The 22624-nt window shown below is 43.2% G+C and overlaps 1 protein-coding gene across 4 annotated transcripts in view; it reads right to left on the bottom strand.

Moving 5' to 3' along the window:
• Nucleotides 1–22624, bottom strand: part of TNS3 (tensin 3) — a 586621-nt gene that overhangs the window by 308395 nt on the left and 255602 nt on the right. For all 4 annotated transcript variants that reach the window (XM_077269387.1, XM_077269390.1, XM_077269388.1 and 1 more), the window contains exons 2-4: nt 10513–10624; nt 7710–7747; nt 603–641 (exon numbers count right to left, since the gene is read on the bottom strand). In XM_077269387.1, coding sequence (XP_077125502.1) covers nt 603–641; nt 7710–7747; nt 10513–10624 — 189 coding nt within the window. The remainder of the gene's footprint in view (nt 1–602; nt 642–7709; nt 7748–10512; nt 10625–22624) is intronic.

The raw sequence follows: 22624 nt of genomic DNA, 5'->3' as shown, positions 1-22624 counted from the left end.
GAGTGAGGAGTGTCGGGGCAGTGGCTGAGGATGGCAGACCTATGAGAGGTAAGAATTACTGCTGGTGCAGTTAGGGAGGTGTCAAGAGCATGGTCACATGAGACAGATGAAGTCTTGTGACTAACTACTGGTACATTTGTGGCCTACTCTATGGGCTTTTCATTTTGGTCAGAACTGTGGGAGTCTAGTCCTACATCTCTTTTTATGATTGTTTAGAGTACATGTCCCCAGAGCTGAAATAAATTAAATGCCCAGTTGAAGAATAGGAAAAGTGTAGTGGAGAAAAAAAAACATTTGTATCTACATTCCTAGTATTAGGTGAAGAAATCTACAGTTTATTATGCTATAATTTGTGGAAGGTTCTCTTTAAGATCACATTTACGTAACAACAATTTCTCAATATTATAACTTAATCACATGTTACTGTTGTAGCATGTCCGCACAGATGTGTGCAGTTGTATGTAGCACAATTGTTCTTACTGAAACTGCTTTCTTCATGAATCTCTATAGGTAATAGAACTGTGAATAAATATCCCAAAGGTTTTCTGTTTAATAATAATAATAAATTATTACTATTATTATTATTATAAATATGCACTTACCAACTCGTAATTTAACGGAAGAGAACATGGAGTCACTACCTAAATAAAAAACAAAAAACAAAAGCATAAAAATTATTGTAGAAAAAGGAACTCCTTATCTTAATACTGCTCTTTTCACTTCTATATAGAGCACAGTTACATTTACACAATGCCGTGCTGCATTCAATACTGTAACGATTAAATCCTACTATTTTTATTAGGCTGCTTTGCCTACCTCCATCAATCTGATGCAATGGCGTTCAGCAGGTCAGATTTCTACTTTCCTTCCTAGTAGAAACTTCTGCCATGAAACATGATACACTGAGTGCTATTTATTCTAAATAATTTGGCCTTGTGAACAATCAGCCTCAGCTTACCAAAACCACTGGCTCCGGTACAGCCAGGATCTGGAATCAATCCACAGCACCTAACACAGAATGGAAACAGATGTCTGTGTCTAGCCTGCCTGCTTTAGGGTAAGAAAAAACTATAAGGCGGGGTGTGTATGTCACTGCAGTGACCACAATTGTGTGCGGTGAGGAATGGCAGTGGAGATACAGACTTGCTTTTGCTCCTAGTCAAACTAAATCAGGATTTTAATTCACTAGCTCCAGGTAAAACCTGTTTAAAGGGAAACTCACATGGTACATGCAGTCTGATCTGTAGACACCATGGTGCAAGCAGTGTAGAATGATATATAGGTTTGTTGAAAAAGATTCAGTAAACCATGCATTTTATTCATTGAAATCCCTGGTGACTATGCATAGGAGTCCAGTGGGCGGTCCTACTCCGTGATAGACGGCTATCTCTGCATGCACAGTCATACAACTAATCACTGAGTAGGACTGCCCACTGAACACATGAATATGAACACCAGGGATGTCAATTAATAAAATACAAGTTTTACTGTAACTTTTCCCACAAAAATCAATTATCAATTTGATCAGACCTTCCTGCTCTAAAACAACCTCCCTGCACATAAGATGCCTTTTTGAACATGGCAAGTTAACTTTAAAGGGAACCTGTCTGGGAGAGTATAATCTAACCTCTTTTTCTCATCTTGAAGGATACATCGGGGGCTTATCTACAGCATTCCAGAATGCTCTAGATAAGCCCCTTATGCCAGTGGGCTTAGCTCATCTTCGATCTTCGGGGTGACAGGTTCCCTTGAGGCTGTGTGCACACGTAGCATATTTTTCGCGGTTTTTTCACGGTTTTTCGCTATAAAAACGCTATAAAACCGCGAAAAAAACGCTTACATTAAGCATCCTATGTAATAGAATGCATTCCGCATTTTTTGTGCACATGCTGCATTTTTTTCCTGAGCGGAATCGCATTCCAGAAAAAAACGCAGCATGTTCATTTAAATTGCGGAATCGCGGCAATTCTGCACCCATAGGAGTGCATTGATCTGCTTACTTCCCGCACGGGGCTGTGCACACCATGCGGGAAGCAAGCAGATCATGTGCGGTTGGTACCCAGGGTGGAGGCGAGGAGACTCTCCTCCACGGACTGGGCACCATATAATTGGTAAAAAATAAAGAATTAAAATAAAAAATAGTCCTATACTCACCCTCTGATGGCCCCTGAAGTGTTCCCGCCTCTCCGGTGCATGATCCCTCTTCCGTTCCTATAGATGATGTGGTTCAGGACCTGTGATGACGTCACTGTCTTGTGATTGGTCGAGTGACAGCTCATGTGACTCACGCGACCAATCACAAGACAGTGACGTCATCGCAGGCCCTTCACTGCACTCCAGCTATAGGAACGGACGCCGCTGAGGTCTGCAAGTGAGTATAACCATGTTTTTTATTTTTTTTATTATTTTTAAACATTCGATCTTTTACTATAGATGCTGCACAGGCTGCATCTATAGTAAAAAGTTGGTCACACTTGTCAAACACTATGTTTGACAAGTGTGACCAACCTGTCAGTCAGTTTTCCAAGCGATGCTACAGATCGCTTGGAAAACTAGCATTCTGCAAGCTAATTATGCTTGCAAAACGCTAGTTTTCTGCGGGTATATGCATGCTAATTCTGCATGCGATATACCCGCGGCAGGAGGCGCAGAATTGCTGCGGAAATTTCCGCGGCAATTCTGCAACGTGTGAACTTAGCCTTAAGGCCCCGTCTCACATAGCGAGATCGCTAGCGAGATCGCTGCTGAGTCACAAGTTTTGTGACGCAACAGCGACCTCAGTAGCGATCTCGCTATGTGTGACACGTACCAGCGATCAGGCCCCTGCTGCGAGATCGCTGGTCGTGTCGGAATGGCCTGGACCTTTTTTTGGTCGTTGAGGTCCCGCTGACATCGCTGAATCGGTGTGTGTGACACCGATCCAGCGATGTCTTCACTGGTAACCAGGGTAAACATCGGGTTACTAAGCGCAGGGCCGCGCTTAGTAACCCGATGTTTACTCTGGTTACCAGCGTAAATGTAAAAAAAAACAAACAGTACATGCTCACCATCTGATGTCCGTCAGGTCCCTTGCCGTCTGCTTCCTGCTCTGACTGAGCCGCCGTAAAGTGAGAGCAGATCACAGCAGTGACGTCACCGCTGCGCTCTGCTCTCAGCTCTCACTGTACGGAGGCTCAGTCAGAGCAGGAAGCAGACGCCAAGGGACCTGACGGGCAACAGATGGTGAGTATGTACTGTTTTTTTTTTTTTACATTTACGCTGGTAACCAGGGTAAACATCGGGTTACTAAGCGCGGCCCTGCGCTTAGTAACCCGATGTTTACCCTGGTTACCCGGGTGCTGCAGGGGGACTTCGGCATCGTTGAAGACAGTTTCAACGATGCCGAAGTCGTTCCCCTGATCGTTGGTCGCTGGAGAGAGCTGTCTGTGTGACAGCTCCCCAGCGACCACACAGCGACGCTGCAGCGATCAGCATCGTTGTCTGTATCGCTGCAGCGTCGCTGTGTGAGACGGGGCCTTTAATCTTTATTTTCAGTGCTGAGTTAATGATATGCCTGTGCTTCGGGGCGAACTGTGGGGGGTCTTCATGTGGTGCTCTGATTAGGTATTCATAGAGCAGACTGCTGACAGGTCACTGATCCCTGACTGACCTGCCCTCTAGTTTACATAGTGAATATAAAGTGCTTTTCACAAAATTAGATGATCAAAAAGTTAATTTCAGTTCATCAATACAAAAAGTGAATCTCATATTATATAGAGTCATTACAGAGTGAACTATTTCAAGTGTTTATTTCTGTTAATGTTGATGATTACATACTGAAAAAACCTTCCGCAGGTAGACACCAGCCGTGGCTCCTGCGCTGCAGCATATTCGTATGTGTAATGTGTATATAATTAATATGGTTAAGGTCATCCTGATAATCAAAAAAAAATCAATTTGAAAATGGAGCCTGTGCAGTAACAGCTATCAGTGTATATAGAGGTGATCTGATAGCTGCTACTGCACATGTGTCGACGCCATCTTGGAGGAGGATTTTTTTATTTCTCTACAAAGATAGCACTGCTATCGGATAACTACTGCGCAGGAAAAATTTTCTAGGGGGCAGGTCAGTGAGGGATCAGTGACCTGTCAGCAGTCTGCATTATGAATACCTAATCAGAGCCTCACATGAAGACCCCCTCTCCAGGCCCGCTCTCAAGAACGAGCATATCATTAACACAAAACTGAAAAAGATTAAACAACAACCACAAGATTGATCACCCCAGGTATCATTTTAATCAGTATAACGGCGCTGACGTGACACTGTGTGCAGGTTACTAAGCAGAATCCTGCTGACAGGTTCCCTTTAAACAACAGCTTAGGTCTTGCCTTTTAAATAGTGAAGAAAAAACACTAGACAGTACTATAGAACCGAGCACTACGGAAAACAGTTTTTCATGACCTGCCATAGTACTGAAAAAACACTGCTCAAAAAAATAAAGGGAGCACTTAATCAACAGAATAACTCCAAGTAAATCAAACGTCTGTGAAATCAAACCGTCCACTTAGGAAGCAACACGGTTTGACAATCAATTTCACACGCTGTTGTGCAAATGGAATCGACAACAGATGGGAATTATTGGCAATTATCAAGACACACTCAATAAATGAGTGGTTCTGCAAATGGGGACCACAGACCACATCTCAGTACCAATGCTTTCTGGCTGCTGTTTTGGTCACTTTTGAATGTTGGTTGTGCTTTCACACTCGTGGTAGCATGAGACGGACTCTACAACCCACACAAGTGGCTCAGGTAGTGCAGCTCATCCAGGATGGCGCATCAATGTGAGCTGTGGCAAGAAGGTTTGCTGTGTCTGTCAGCGTAGCGTCCAGAGGCAGGAGGCGCTACCAGGAGACAGGCCAGTGCACCAGGAAATGTGGAGGGGGCCGTAGGAGGGCAACAACCCAGCAACAGGACCGCTACCTCAGCCTTTGTGCAAGGAGGAACAGGAGGAGCACTGCCAGAGCCCCGCAAAATGACCTCCAGCAGGCCACAAATGTGCATGTGTCTGCACATATGGTTAGAAACTGACTCCATGAGAATGGTCTGAGTGCCCGACATCCACAGATGGAGGTTGTGCTCACAGCCCAACACCATGCAGGATGCTTGGCATTTGCCACAGAACACCAGGATTGGCAAATTCACCACTGGCGCCCTGTGCTCTTCATAGATGAAAGCAGGTTCACACTGAGCATATGTGACAGACGTGACAGAGTCTGGAGACGCCATGGAGAGCGATCTGCTGCCTGCAACATCCTTCAGCATGACCGGTTTGGCAGTGGGTCAGTAATGGTGTGGGATGGCATTTCTTTGGAGGGCCACACAGCCCTCCATGTGCTCGCCAAAGGTAGCCTGACTGCCATTAGGTACCGAGAAGAGACCCTCAGACCCCTTGTGAGACCATATGCTGGTGCGGTTTGCCCTGGGTTCCTCCTAATGCAGGACAATGCCAGACCTCATGTGGCTGGAGTGTGTCAGTAGTTCCTGCAAGATGAAGGCATTGAAGCTATGGACAGGCCCTCCCATTCCCCAGACCTGAATCCGATTGAACACATCTGGGACATCATGTCTAGCACCATCCACCAACATCATGTTGCACCACAGACTGTCCAGGAGTTGGTAGATGCTTTAGTCCAGGTCTGAGAGGAGATCCCACAGGAGACCATCCACCGCCTCATCAGGACTATGCCCAGGCATTGTAGGGAGGTCATGCAGGAACATGGAGGCCACACACACTACTGAGCATCATTCCATTGCCTTGAGGCATTTCCACTGAAGTTGGATCAGCCTGAGTTACAGTTTGTTTTTGAGTATCATTTCAAATCCAGACCTCCATGGGATATTAATTTTGATTTTCATTGATCATTTTTATGTTTTATTGTTCTCAACGCATTCCACTATGGAATGAATAAAGACTTGCAACTGGAATATTTCATTCAGTGATATCTAGGATGTGTTATTTGAGTGTTACCTTTATTTTTTTGAGCAGTGTAGTTCCTGTCCTTAGTCCAGTTTATAACTGACAGCCAGGAGGAAAACATGCCATTTGGCATCTTCTAAACATCTTGTATGGCGATTGGAAACCTCCATAACAAGGGAAACACCTGGAGTCCATGGAAATATCGCCCTTGTTGTGAATAAATTGACAAAACCCTACTAAACTGTGCACTATGTACATGACTATTCACAGCAGCACACATTATTGGGAGTGCATGCATGAAGACTGAAGAAGACCATTGACCACCTTATCTAACCTGACCATAACCTGACATACATCTTTTCACTTTTCCATCCTAGCTTACATGCTTGACAAATGTTATATGGTCCTTATCGTACTTTTTTTTTACTTAAAACCATCATAAGATACAATATATAAAATAAGGACTGCATATACTCGAGTATAAGCCGAGATTTTCAGCCCATTTTTTTAGGCTGAAAGTGCCCCTCTCGGCTTATACTAGAGTCATTGTCCCAGGGGTCGGCGGGGGAGGGGGAGCGGTATCTGTCACATCATACTCACCTGCTCTCGGCGTGTCTCTGCATATCCCTGCTTCTCCGGCGCCCGCAGCTCTTCCTGTGTTCAGCGGTCACATGGTACCACTCCTTAAAGTAATGAATATGGATGTGACTCCACTCCCATAGGGGTAGAGCGCATATTCATTACTTTAATGAACGGTACCAGTGACCGCTGAACACAGGAACAAGCTATCGGCGCCATAGACCATCGCATCGGAGAAGCTGCCAGGGACCACGCTGGGAGGCTGAGTATAACGGGGTAGGGTGAGGCATGCAATATTCACCTGTCCCCGTTCCACCGCCGCACGACGCTCCATCTTCCGTGTCCTCTGGCTGTGACGTTCAGGTCAGAGGGCGCGATGACGTGTTTACTGTGCGAGCCGCCCTCTGCCTTAACAGTCACTGCAGAACAACAGAAGACAGAGCGGAGCGTGGTGGTGGAATGGGGACAGGTGAATATCGCAAGTGCCGGTGTCCCGGACTGCTCAGGACAAGAGGTGAGTATGTCATTTTTTTTTTATTTTTATTTTTTTTTTTTTTAACTGCAGCAGCAGCATATGGGCCAAATATTTCTATTGAGCATCTTATGGGGCCATAATCAACCTTTGTGCAGCATTATATGGGGCAAATGTTTCTATGCAGCACCTTATGGGGCCCATCATAAACTTTATGGAGCATTATATGGGGCATATTTTATTATGGAGCATCTTTTGGGGCCCATTATGAACTTTATGGAGCATTATATGGGGCGTATTTTGTATGGAGCATCTTATGGGGCCCATCATGAACTTTATGGAGCATTATATGGGGCTCCTGATTCAATATGGATATTCAAAAACATTTAACCTACTGATGTCTCAATTAATTTTACTTTCATTGGTATCTATTTTTAATTTTTGACATTTACCAGTAGCTGCTGCATTTCCCACCCTAGGCTTTTACTCGAGTCATTATGTTTTCCCAGTTTTTTGTGGCAAAATTAGGGGTCTCGGCTTATACTCGGGTCTGCTTATACTCTAGTATATACGGTAATAGGAAGGCATTGTCTGTGCGTCTGGTGGTAAAGTGGCTGCAGCTAAGCGTTCTGCAAAGCCCGTAATTTAACGTCAGCTACGGATACATAGAGATGAACTATAAGTGCGTGCACACTTACCTTTACTTCACATCTCTTGTGACAGACATACTTGCACACTTAGAAGAAAATAAATATATTAGTTTAATATTGCTAGTTATTAAGAACAGACTACATTTTACAGTCTTACACTGCTTAGCCATCAGTCATTTTATAGAAGAAATCATTTTTTGAAGATTTCTCAACTTAATGCACTTTCGCCATTATATTTGAGGCTGTCCATGACATGTTTTGTAAATGCAGCCAACACTATAGTAGTCACAGCCAGCCTCCATTTATTTCCCAGTAGCCAATCACATTACTGCTAGCCACATAACCTTCCCAACCAAACATTTCCTCAGAAGTGGCTGTGTGCAAGTAGTGGCCCAAGGCTGTGAGGCTAGTGATTGGCTGCAGTGGTCATGTGAATAGGCAGCACATGATCAGCTAGAGGAATCTCATGTCACTCTGGCAGGGAGCACTACAGCATTATAGATTTAAAAAAAACAACAACAACAACAACAACACACATTCCCAGCCTTTCTAAAAATAAGTACATAAATAATAATAATAAAAAAAATTCCATCCTGGGCGACGCCTTTAATCATTTGATAATGACAAACTGTGCATATTCTAAAAGACAATGTGGTGTAAGGGTGAATTACAGCTCTTTATCCCACATTCAGTAGTCTCGTTGGGGCTTACGTCTGAACCCCCCTCCCTCTACAAAACGCGATTCGGGCATATGCACCGACGGGGCCATTGACTATAATGTTGCTGACATCATCAACGTGTACTCTGTCGTGCCTCATTTTAGGATGTATACACCTACTGGACACTCAGCCCCAACGGGACCACTGAGAGTGGGGATGAACGCAATGTGAAAGGGGCCTAATACATCATAACTTTTTCACTCTTTGTGGTCAATGTAAATAGCCTCTTCAGAGGGAATAGAGTGAACTCCAGTGCCACTAATTGGAAGGAACAATTCTAAAAGTCAATAATGAGCATTCTTACAAACATCCAAAGACTAAAATCTTTCTAGATGCTAGTGCTGCTGAATGTTCCCAACAAATGTATCTAGTGTAGACAATCCTGTGTGATCTAAAGTGTCAGGACACTAGGATGATACATTTCACATATATTGAAGGGGGTTTTCTAGCACATGTATTATTCAAGCATTGGAAAGCTTATCAGAAATTAGAAAACTTCATAATTTACTTATTAAAAATCTGCTCTGTTCCTGAGCTATACATAAAAAAAAAAACAGTTCAGTCAACTGAAATGTATGCAAATTGACCTTTTATTTATTAGTGGAGGACAATAATAATAATAATAATACACAAAATTAGGAGAATTACGCAAAAAAAATAATTAAAGGGGTGCGTAATATTAATAATGCATATATACGAGATTATAAAGCAAGATACTCCAGACTGCACAGGATATTTTTTATGTGTATACAGCATCACTAAAAGAGGTGACTAGCACAACGAGTGGGATAAAATATAAAAATACATCACCAGCCTAAGGATCTATAAGGTAAGTATTGAACCCCCTATATCAGTCACCGAGCACTGAACATTGCTTTGGTACTAGTACCCTGATTATCAAAAATGCTAAATTCTAGCCAGAATTACCATACAGTGTGATGGACCACCCCAACACACATTTCACCTAGCTTGATCACGAGGGAAATGTGGCTAGACCTGTATCTTGCCGGTTTTTATAATGGCAGCATTCCCCAAGAGCAGATACTAGTGCCTCTACTTTTCCTAGCTGCCCACATAATGATGTGATCCAGATTATCTGGTATAAATCCTGTTGTGTCCTTTCGGTCACAAGATTGCCTATGGCAGCTCCTATTCCCTGGTTCGGCACCACTGCAGACTAGGACAAATGTTGTGGATAGCTTTTCCTATCTTGAGACTGCATAGGAGTCTCAGGAGGGTGCTTTGTAGTTGGATTGGGCAGGCACTGAGAGTGGGAATGTTTGAGTTAGCAGGAAGATCAGAATGTAAACAATAACAGACCACAAGTGTGGCAGCAGGGTGCTAAATGGGAGTTAAATATTGAAATATTGAAAATAAAAGTAACATGCATGTTTCGAGAATGATTATACACACAGTCTGATTTTTTCTATTGTATTAAGCCCAGAAAACCCATTAAATACACTGTAACAGACTAGATAAGTCAATAATTGTGAACGGGTATTTGTTAGAATGCTTGTTTGCCGATAATGGGCTTGTATAATCAAGCTGGCAATCATCTGACACATGAGCAAAATGCTCATTCTTCAGGTGATTGAATAGTTCATGTTGATAATAAAATCATTATTCGCACAAGCACATCATCCTGTCTAAACATGAGATGTCCTGTCGATAACCATGATATTCTACGAGCACAGAACAACCGCATCAGCAATTGTTCTGTGCACATAAAATTTGGGTGGGTCCTACAGTACTTAGAAGCCGATAGGCCGTCTTCTAAAGGCCGTGGTCCGACAGTCTAATTGCAAAATCTGTACAACAAAAAGATTTGTACTCCTAAACTTTCCAGCTAACAGATGACTACGTAGAAAGGATACATTTAAATCAGGATCAAGCAATCAATCGTAGTTAAACATAACTGAAAAATCATTGACTCCATTGTGGAATGCAGCTAAGATTCTTTAGTTATATATTGCCCACACATTACACATATTGTCAAATGACAATTCTTCATTGTTCTCATTAATTGATCCCGTCGATCACATGTAGCCAGGCATATGCACACACGCTAGAAAGGGTTTTACTGCCTAATGAGAACAACTTTATCTACAGGACAAACAAATGGTGATAAATACCTCGGCATGATATTCCCTGCTCACTCACAGGTTGCTTGCAGACTGAACAAGGCTTTGACTTCCTAAAATACTTCTCCTTAAAAGTGTGAGAGCTTGCAGCAATATCTTCTGGCTGCAAAACAAGACACAAACACAACACAATAGTTAATGCAAGCTTCTGAACATAAAATAAATAATCATCTTAATAGAAAACTTACAAAGCTGGACTATTTTGCAGAGATCCGTTGCAGTAAGGAACTTTGACAAAACGATTAGTGTACAAAAATTAACTAATTGAGACTTAGGCTTTCCAGAGGCCCCAACTTATAAATCATCCCATGCAATAAACAATATGGAGCAATGATTTACAGTTTTGGAGGTGCACGTATTTTTCGGTTATTCTAAGAAGCTGCTACCCAGAGGAAAATTTAAAGATGTATAGCAAAATGAGCAGCACATTCTAGCCCAACTGGACAGCCCAAAATGTTTAGGGTTTTTGTAGGTTCACATTGCGTTAGGGCAATCCGTTTAGCGCTAGCGGATTGCGCTAACGCAATGTTTATTTAGGGGCCGTGTTAGGGATCGCATTAACGTCCCCACTCTCGCAGATCCCCGATCTGCGAGAGCGGGGAACGGACCTCGGGCGCGCCGCGGACGATGCAAGCAGCGTCCGAGGCGCACCACAGAAGAACGGCACATCGCTAGCGCGAGCCGAAAGGGGCACGCGCTAGCGATGCGCTACAGGGAAACTTCGCATTGCTGTCAATGGGTGCGCTAACGGACCCGTTGCACGGCGTTAATTGCGACATTTTCGCCGTGCAACGCTGTCCGTTAGCGTGCACACATTAACGCAATGTGAACCTAGCCTTAGGTAGATACATTTATGAAGTCACTTTTAAATCCTTCAGCACCCGTTCAATGGATTTGTCAGGGCCAACGTCAGTGCCAACGTCAGAACCCCCTGCAACACGGGGTTAGTGCCAGTAGCAGACTGCGCTCAGTGTCCGTCTCCAGTAGGTGTATACGCTCACAAATTATGCACAGCAGAGCATACGTTCACTTTGTCGGAGCTATTATAGTCTATGGCCCCCCTTTAGCGCATACGTCCGAATCCAGTTTTGCGGTGGTGGGGATTCAGACGAGAAGACCCGACAGGGCTGAAGATATAAATAGTATTGAACATTATAACAAATAAGAAAACAATCAAAATAAACATTTCATATGTGCAGATTTCCAATACATATCAGTTTACTTTCATTGACCTTCTTTCTCTGCAAATACTGGCTAAAGACCATTTAATTCAATTTACCCTCAGTCTGGTCTCTTACCCAGTGCAATCACCAGAATGAAGGGATTGTATTGTGAGAGCGCAGTGTGGACTTTAGCCCTGGTATATTACAACCACCCAGAGTAAAAACACAATGTGATCACTCAGTTAAATCAGAATTCCTCCCCCTTACACGTCAAGCATGCAATCTGGTTATGCCACTGCATAGAACCAGAATAATAACATAGGTTTTACAATTGTGTGAGGCTACAAAACGTCACTAACAATGGCAACGCTTCACAAAGGTACACAGTCCTGCAAGCAGAAAGCAGCTGCCTGAAAGACCAGGTTACAACTTACAATGTGGAAAAAAGATCGCTGAAAAGCTAACCGACATGGAGTCAGCGCACACCTCATCCTCGCCCTGGACACAGTATTTCTATTCCGGTGGGAGAGGCTAAAACGTTGTAATTAGGATTTTCAGAAGCACAGACCTGCTTTTCTATTTTTTCTTCATAGACACAGTGAAGTGCCCTACTCTGACCCTTACTTATATATGAAGCCCAAAAAGAAAACTTCAATTAAGTGACAACTGAAAGGGTTCTTTATGATGAGCGAGGCCCCCTGGTTAGAAAATCTCTGGGAGTTTGGACTACACATGAATTTCAATACTGCCGTGGCAAGAAGGGTCACTACAATAGATAGATATTCCGCAGCTTCAAGGAAAAAGTAATAAATCACAATTCCCTTCAGTTTTTCAATATTTAAAATAGCAACATAAAAATAGAAATAAAGAGAACTAGTGACCAAAAGGATTACTTATTCAGTAATCTGTATGTTACAAATGTTCTTTTTGTAAACTAACTAAAAAAATGATTCAAGTTGGCACAAAATGTAAGCATTTCACAGATATATGACAGCATGCCGCATGCCATCAATGCAATGTGATTACACGGTTTCAGTGATGTAGTACAGACCCGAAAATGTGGCCATAAAAACCAGAGATGGTCACACACAGATTGCACTGTTCTACATATTTTCAAAAGATGTCAGCTTCATGAAATGAGCCATTTCTTAATGATTTTGACCTCCTGAATTAAAATCGGATAACGAAAATTTTTATTTATTTAATAATCAAGTATTGCAGGCTGAATCTGCCGACTATGATGAGACTTCCTGCTATTTAGGCCATGTTCACACGTTGCAGATTTTACCGTGAATCCGCAGCGTTTTTGACGCTGCGGATCTGCAGCAGTTTCCCATGCAGTTTACAGTACCCTGTAAACCTATGGAAAACCCAATCCACTGTGCACATGCTGCGGAAAAAAAACGCGCAGAAACGCAGCGTTGTTTTTTCCGCAGCATATATAACATATATTCTTTGTGCGGATCTGCATGTAATAAAAATCTGCGGTTTAGCTGCGGATGAAACGCTGCAGATCAGGAGGAGGGAGTGTGTGGGCTGAGTGTGGGTGGTGACTGTGTGCGTGCGGGGTCTGCGGGCTGTCAGTGGGTCTGTGTGGGGATGCCGATGCATCTGTGGGGCTGTCGGGGGTCTGTGCGGGGCGGTCTTTGGGTGTGTGTGTGTGTGTGTGTGTGTGTGTGTGTGTGTGTGTGTGTGTGTGTGTGTGTGTGTGTGTGTGTGTGTGTGTGTGTGTGTGTGTGTGTGTGTGTGTGTAGGCATCGCCTGATGGGACTACAAGTCCCATCAGGCTATGCCTGCTACAGTGACAGTGATTGACACATTAGCCAATGATGGGACAGTAGTAGTCCCATCATCCAGCTAATGTGTTGAATGTAAAAAAAAAAAAAAACACATACAAACATACAGTACATACAACATATAACAAGTACATGCAACTTAAGACATGCAGCACATACAACATATGACATACTGTACATACAACATACAACAGTACATACAACATACAGTACATACAACCATACAACATAAAACCGTACATACAACATACAGTACATACAACACCTATACACAGCACATACAGTACATACAACATAGAGTACATACTCACCATCACCTTGATCCCCGAAGCCCTTGCTCACCTGCAAAAAAATATTAAAATAATAAACAAACAATATACTCCCTGATCCGCAGAAATCCAATTAATACGAGTGTCCCACAACAATCTCCCGTGGAGAGCAGCCATATCAGCTGATGCGAACGCTCTCCAGGGGCTCCGACGATACAATGACGTAAGGTATCCTCCGCCTCTGTGAGAAATAGTCCCACGCAGCTTTGCCATAAAGAGAGACCAATTAACTCAGGTAACCTCTTCAGTGATGCACTGCAGGAGCCATTGTCTCCTGTCAGTGTGTCACTGGGAGGTCCTATAGAGCGGTGACATCACCCAAAGTCACTGTTCTATAGGGGAGATCGTCGTGGGACACTCGTTATTAATTGGACTACGGCGTAAAGTGAGTATACGGTGGAATTATTATTTTTAATTTTTTGCAGGCGATCGAGTATGGTAAGTATTGTGAAATTAAGAATATTAAAATACTTTTTTTCTGGCTGTGTCATTTTTTTTTTTTTAATTCTTTCACTACTATAGGATTAGTAATGGATAGGCGTCTTATTGACACCTCTCCATTACTAACCAGGCTTAATAATGTCACCTTACATTAGCAAGGTGACATTAACCCCTTATTACCCCATATCCCACCGCTACAGGGGAGTCGGAAGAGAGGGGCTAAGTGCCGGAATTGGTGCATCTTACAGATGCGCCATTTCTGGGGCAGCTGGGGGCTGGTATTTGTAGCCAGGGGGGGGGGGGGGGCGCAAATATTCATGGCCCCTCTCTAGGCTATGAATATCAGCATGCAGCTGTCTGCGTAGCCTTTCTGACTAAAAAATATAGGGGGACTCCACGTCATTTTTTTGGGGGGTCCCCTATTTTAATAGCCAGTAAAGGCTATGCAGACAGCTGCAGGCTGATATTCATAGCCTAGGAAGGGGCCATGGGTATTACCCCCTTCCCAGGCTACAAATATTGGCCCCCGACCGTCGGCTTTCCCCCTCTGGCGCAGAAATTTGCCTTGGACCCATTTTTTTTCCCATTTTTTTTTTTTTAAATTAAACATGTTCATTAATCAACATTTGGCCTTGCTATTCTAAATCTATGGATATATCTATGGATAAATCTATATATCTATACATGGATATCTATGGATATATCTATACATATAACTATGGCTATATCTATCTATAAATATATTTATAGTTACCGTATATCTATAGATATATCTATCTATCTGGCTACTTTCACACATCAGGTTTTTGACGTCAGACACAATCCGGCGAGTTTTGAAAAAAAAAACGGATTCGGTTTTTTCCGCCGGATCCGGTTTTTTTTCTCATAGAGCGCCGGATTGCGCCTAATGGCCACATGTTTCATCTGTTTTTTGCCGGATCCATCAAAAAAGCTGTTACCGGAGGACGGAGAAATCTTACAGAGGAACTTTTTTTTTTGTCCGGCGAAAAAATGCCCAGCGTCTGATCAGTTGAAAAACGTATGAAACTGAGATGTGAAATGATGAATCCGGCCTCCGAATCCAGTTTTTCATGCACTTTTCCATTCAAATCATGCACATTTTCTGTTCGCTCTCTCAAAAAAATGGATCAGTTGCATCAGTTTTTCACTATTTGCAATGGATCCGTTTTTTTCAAAAATTCGCCGGATCCTGCCTGACGGAAGAAAACTGGTGTGAAAGTAGCCAAACTATCCATATATCTATTTACATCTATCTATAGATATATCTATCCATACATATATCTATAGATACATAGATAGCTATAAATATAGATAGATAGATCTATCTGTCTATCTATCTATGTGTGTAATGGAGTGTTGGTTGGACAAATGTAAAAGAGGTTGGACAAGAAATGACATCACAAATTTATTTTTGCTCAATACATCTTTATTTAGCTTTCAAAAACGCATACAAAAACACACCAAAAATGCGCAAAACAAGCATAAAAACGGGCAAAAAAACGCACCTGCTTTTTCTGCCAAGAGATGCAGAATCAGCACAAAAAATTCCAGAGGCAAATCCACAACGTGTGCACATAGCCTTAATGTGCAGAGGGATGTCTCAACTTTCCACTAACGGCAGATGTTGAAGGAAACCGTGATTGGACTATTGGATTTAAAATGTAGCATTTTAGTTTAGAGAACCATGTAAGGCTACTTTCACACTAGCGTTAGTAGCAGCTGCGGACTTCCTCCGTGAAGCCCCGCCCTCGGCCGCTAGCTCCGCCTATTTCTGCATGCGGCCGGTATGCGGCCTGTGTACCTATCTCCTATCTTTAACATTAGGTACGCAGGTCGTGCCGCAGTATGCGGATGCTTCCGCATGCTTCGTTTTGACGATGCGGAAAAAAAAATTGCTACAACCTGCGTCCTACGCTGGTCTCCGCATTGTCAAAACGACGCATGCGGAAGCATCCGCATACAGCGGCACGACCTGCATACCTAATGTTAAAGATAGGTACACAGGCCGCATGCCGGCCGCATGCAGAAATAGGCGGAGCTAGCGGGGCTTCACGGAGGAAGTCCGCAGCCCTCCGCAGCTGCTGCAAACGCTAATGTGAAACCGGCCTAAGATGGGGAAATGAAATAAAGAAGGCAGAAAACCACAAATGATACTATATGTCGCTAAAACAGGTAAACAAAGACAAACAAACAAAAGCCTAGACATTATTCTTTAATATGTAGCATAAAAGCAAAAAAAGATGGAGCACCGTTTAAAAAGGAATCTGTCAGTATGATTTCACGTGATGACAAACACAAATCTATTTATATACAAGTACACATGTAGCTCTTCTGAACATAAAGGTACCGTCACATTAAGCGATGCTGCAGCGATATCGACAACGATGCCGATCGCTGCAGCGTCGCTGTGTGGTCGCTGGAGAGCTGTCACACAGACCGCTCTCCAGCGACCAACGATGCCGAAGTCCCCGAGTAACCAGGGTAAACATCGGGTTACTAAGCGCAGGGCCGCGCTTAGTAAACCGATGTTTACCCTGGTTACCAGTGTAAATGTAAAAAAAAACAAACACTACATACTTACATTGCCGTGTCTGTCGCGTCCCTCGCCTTTAGCTTCCCTGCACTGTGTAAGCGCCGGCCCTAAAGCACAGCGGTGACGTCACCGCTGTGCTTTGCTTTACGGCCGGCACTGACACATTCAGTGCAGGAAGCTCTGAGCAGCAGCGCGGACGCCGGGGGACGTGACAGACATCAGAGGGTGAGTATGTAGTGTTTTTTTTTTACTTTTACAATGGTAACCAGGGTAAATATCGGGTTACTAAGCGCGGCCCTGCACTTAGTAACCCGATATTTACCCTGGTTACCATTGTAAAACATTGCTGGCATCGTTGCTTTTGCTGTCAAACACGACGATACACGCTGATCTGACGACCAAATAAAGTTCTGGACTTTCAGCAACGACCAGCGATATCACAGCAGGATCCAGATCGCTGCTGCGTGTCAAACACAACAATATCGCTATCCAGGACGCTGCAACGTCACGGATCGTTGTTCTCGTTGCAAAGTCGTTTAGTGTGAAGGTACCTTAAGTTTAGCAATATCTTTAACCCCTTCCCGACATGTGACGGAATAGTACGTCACATGTCGGGACCCCCGCTTTGATGTGCGCTCCGGCGGTGAGCGCACATCAAAGTCGCGACATGTCAGCTGTTTTTTACAGCTGACATGTGCGCGCAATAGCGGCGGGTGAAATCGCGATCACCCGCCGCTATTAACTAGTTAAATGCCGCTGTCAAACGCAGACAGCGGCATTTAACTACCGCATCCGGCCGTGCAGCCGGATATGAGCGCATCGCCGACCCCCGTCACATGATAGGGGGTCGGCGATGCTCCTCCATTGTAACCATAGAGGTCCTTGAGACCTCTATGGTTACTGATTGCCGGTGGCTGTGAGCGCCACCCTGTGGTCGGCGCTCACAGCACACCTGCATTTTAGCTACATAACAGCGATCTGATGATCGCTGTTATGTAGCAGAGCCGATCGGGCTGTGCCTGCTTCTAGCCTCCCATGGAGGCTATAGAAGCATGGCAAAAGTAAAAAAAAAAAGTTTTTAAAAATGTGAAAAAAAAAAATAAAATATAAAAGTTTAAATCACCCCCCTTTCGCCCCAATCAAAATAAATCAATTAAAAAAAAACCCAACCTACACATATTTGGTATCGCCGCGTTCAGAATCGCCCGATCTATCAATAAAAAAAAAGCATTAACCTGATCGCTAAATGGCGTAATGAGAAAAAAATTCGAAACGCCAGATTTACGTTTTTTTGGTCGCCACGACATTGCATTAAAATGCAATAACGGGCGATCAAAAGAACGTATCTACACCAAAATGCTATCATTAAAAACGCCAGCTCGGCACGCAAAAAATAAGCCCTCACCTGACCCCAGATCACGAAAAATGGAGACGCTACGAGTATCGGAAAATGGCGCAATTTTGTTTTGTTTTGTTTTTTGCAAAGTTTGGAATTTTTTTTCACCACTTAGGTGAAAAATAACCTAGTCATGTTAGGTGTCTATGAACTCGTAGTGACCTGGAGAATCATAATGGCAGGTCAGTTTTAGCATTTAGTGAACCTAGCAAAATAGGCAAGCAAAAAACAAGTGTGGGATTGCACTTTTTTTGCAATTTCACTGCACTTGGAATTTTTTTCCCGTTTTCTAGTACACGACATGCTAAAACCAATGATGTCATTCAAAAGTACAACTCGTCCCGCAAAAAATAAGCCCTCACATGGCCAAATTGACGGAAAAATAAAAAAGTTATGGCTCTGGGAAGGAGGGGAGCGAAAAACGAAAACGGAAAAACGGAAAAAGCTCCGGGGGTGAAGGGGTTAAATGTCCAGTCTGTTCCTGCATTACTGAGAAATTAGCGTTGGAATTAATCTGCAATAGATATGGTAGATCGGAAACCTCTGTCACTCCAGCTCTATTCCCTGCCCAGCGCAGCCTCCTTGTGCCTTAAGTCACATAGCATAGAGACTGTCAGTCAAGCAGGAGAAGGCAGCGCTGGGCAGGGAATAGAGCTGGAGTGACAGAGGCTTCAGAGCTCCAGCTTCATTAGGATATCAATTCAAACACGGATTTCTCTGTAATAGAGGAAGGGACTGGCCGTGTAAGGTATTGCTGAACTTGCCTGAGCGAGTTGCATGCACATATAAATAGTTTGGGGAATGAACGCGTGCGGAACGATTCGCTGTAAGATGCCTGATCCTTTTATAATCATGAAAGATAAGATGCTGCCAGACACTTCTAGCTATTTAGAGCGACTGTAGGCTCGGCCTTGCCTAGAGTGCATGTGTTTAGGACATCAGAAGGAACAGTGTTTGGCCAACAACTAGATGAAGTATCTTTAGTCTGGAAACACATGCCGTTAATGGAGTTTTTCAAGGCAAACCTAAAAGTGCATCTAGCAGGAAGAAAAAGCAGCCTTTTATTTGCATCTCACCATTACCATTGATTCTACTTCTGAATTTAGCTAAAAAACCTGCATCAGAAACTGCCATAAAAACTGCACATAAGATTCTAACCTTAAATGGGTTATCTCATGAACAATCAGTAGATCTTGGAATAAAAACAAAGTTCCACAATTGGATATGTTAAAAAATGTTCCTGTGCGGAGATAATCTTTATTAGGCCGGGGTCACATGAGTTTAGATTCTCGCATGGAAGAGAATTGGATTGAGTATGTAAACGACACTGTGATCAAGCTGTGATCAGAATTTTTTGCTGAGTGTCAGTTTAGTGTGGTCAGATTCTCACAGAATTTTAGCACAGGCTAGGAGAAGATGAAGAACAAGATTTCTCCATCTGCTCCATTGTATGAGTCTTTGGAAATCAGACTGCACTCGTATGTCACACGAGCGCAGTCCAATGTTTTCCACGTTGTCCAATGTTTTTATATTGTTCTACTATTCTTCAATAAAATGGAAGTTTTATACATATAAGACCTCTGAAAGTGCAGCGGAATCTTCATCGCCAGGTCAGACACATTTTTTTGTATTTCGTTGCTGTGGCTGCAGAGCCGTGACCCTGACTGACAGACGGACTACTGGAGTGAGACAAGGATGGTGAGCTGACTAAAAAAAATTTATTTTTTCTTATTAAGCAACACTAATACAGTCTGGGCCATTTCCTTTCCACTTCAAAAAAATACTAGAACCTCAACAAATCCTATTTACATGCAACCATATCACAATATATCTGGTATAGAATAGTCGTGGGTGGGTTATATAAAATTAATCTTGTATAAACAGAGCCTCACCCCTTGTATTCTCAAGTATGTAAAGTTATCCCTAAGGGTACGTTCCCACGGTCAGTAAACGCTGTGGATTGGACGCTGCGTACAGCATCCAACCTGCAGCATCCAAATGTTACGGCATAGTGGAGGGGATTTTAAGAAATCCCATCTCCACTATGCGTGCACCGGCACCTGCGACTTCCCTGTGGAATCGGACATGCGGCACGTCTTTCCAGACCACAGCATGTCAATTTATTTTGTGGAGACGCTCCGTCTCCGTAAGATATCACCCGTACAATGTATTGAACGTGGTGATTCCGCACAGTTCAATGAACATATGTGGATTCACCTGTGTTCAAAAGCCGGCAACGCTTTGGACGCAGCGAACATGTGCCAATTACTGACTGTGGGCACATACCCTTATACATTGGATAGGGGATAACTTACTGATCACTGGGGGTTTGACTGCTAGGACCCCCTCTAATTCCAAGAACATGTGAAAGGAGTGGTGGGTCGATCATGCGCACAGCCATTTCATTCATTTTCCCATAAGAGTGAATGGAGTGGCAATGCGCATCATCGACCACCGCTCCCATCACATGGGGATCTTCAGAGCCCCATTTCTCGGGATTGATGGGGGCCCCAGGAATTAGAAGTCATCCTCTATCCGATAGATAGGTGACCACTGTCAAACTTAGGAATACAACTAAATGCACAACATTTGAAATTTTCCCCAAAAAATTACAAACAATGTAGACATTTTTTTCTTAAAATTGTTAATATAAAAAAATTAATCACTTCTTTAAAACTAACTACACTTGGTTTCACACTTATTTAGCACTTCATGGATATTTGGGGCCTTACATTTAAGAACTGATGACTCGCTGGCTGAAATTTTGGGTCAATTACCATTTGTTTCCTCCATAGCAGTTTGATTATATGGCTGGAAGAACCATAGGGTTATGAAATATGTTTCATATCTTTAGTTAATAAGCAATAGTCAGAGAGTAAGTTCAGATATGCTGCCTGCTAAAGGTGGAAGAACGGTAAAGTGCTATGCTACTATATTTCCATCAAACTCTGAAAGATCTTGTGTATAGGGTCAGTATTACACTGATGGACTGGACAAGTTAAAGCCAGCAACAGCCTGAACCTAAATCGCAATATTACCACAGTCACCAGGAGCCTATTTACCCTTTGTGAGGAGGCCAGCAATAGCAAACATTTGTGGTAGCCAGTGCCTGTTGGATAGCTAGAAACTTATATAAAGCACACTATTAATGGTTTCCAGGAGGTGTCATACAGCATGGAGAAAGAGCAGATGTTGTGGGAAGATTTGACATGGGGTCCCTCAGGCACTATGGGGGCTGGCAATGGTCAGACGCCAGGAATAGGCTACTGATTAAGGACAAGTTAGATTCCATCAAATACATTTTTCCCTTTTTAATCTGCATAGACACCAGAGGAGCAGAAAACCGAGGACTTCAATTTATTTCACAGATGTCCAGAAGAGGTTCATGAAGCTCTATAAAAATTTTACAAAAGCTTGTAAAAAACGTGTTATTTCACATTTTTAGTTTTATGGGTAAATTTTTCAGATCGCTTTAGTGAATTGATACTTCATATGAAATATTTTCCTAACAATGTTTTTCTCATTTGATTCTAAATTGAAAACTTTCCAAGCTGTGTATACACAATTCCACTATAAAATTCTGCTTCTCTCATCTATAATTGGTTCCAGTTTTCGTATAGGACATAAGTCAGCAGCCATGGTTCCTCAGTGTTGTTTCATATTAGGCTACTTTCACACTAGCATCGTACGACACACAACGAATTGCGTCGTACCGACGCTAGCAGTGAATGCGCCGCACAACGGGGGCAGCGGATGCTGTTTTTCAACGCATCCGCTGCCCCATTGTGAGGTGCGGGGAGGCGGGGGCGGAGTTCCGGACGTGCATGTGCGGTCGGAAAAGACGGGAACGACGCACCAAAAAACGTTACAAGCAACGTTTTTTGGTGGCGACGGTCCGATGCAACACGACGCAACCATCGCACAACTGTTGCGACGTGTGGCAATGCGTCGCACTGCGTCGCTAATGCAAGTCAATGGAGAAAAAACGCATCCTGCAAGCACTTTTGCAGGATGCGTTTTTTCTACAAAACGACGCATAGCGACGTGCAGTGCACGACGCTAGTGTGAACGTAGCCTTAGACTGGCCCTTTGGCCGCTCTCATTTTGTAGAAAGTCTTTACGGAAGGTCCAATCACGTTAGAGATTCTAAGCTGCGCAATAAACCTATAAAAATATAAAAACTAGACAAGCAGCCGCTAGTTCATATACTGAACTTCACCTGGTACAGCTTCGCTCAGACATGCTTTTTACAATATCTTTCCCATTATTTTCACAGAATTGTTGCTGAGTTTTGAACGCCACACAGACTTTACAGCGGGCCTGAGGCCTAAACAATGTCCCGGATAATGTGTAGAATTTTATGTGTCTTTATTGCCCCTTATACTTTTTCAGCATGAAAGACCCACAAAATGTCTGAAAAGCTT

The sequence above is a fragment of the Ranitomeya variabilis genome, chromosome 6, assembly GCF_051348905.1.
Source record: "Ranitomeya variabilis isolate aRanVar5 chromosome 6, aRanVar5.hap1, whole genome shotgun sequence".
NCBI lineage: Eukaryota > Metazoa > Chordata > Amphibia > Anura > Dendrobatidae > Ranitomeya > Ranitomeya variabilis.
Note: the sequence above shows the minus strand (reverse complement) of the source record. Positions and strands in the feature narration are given on the sequence as shown.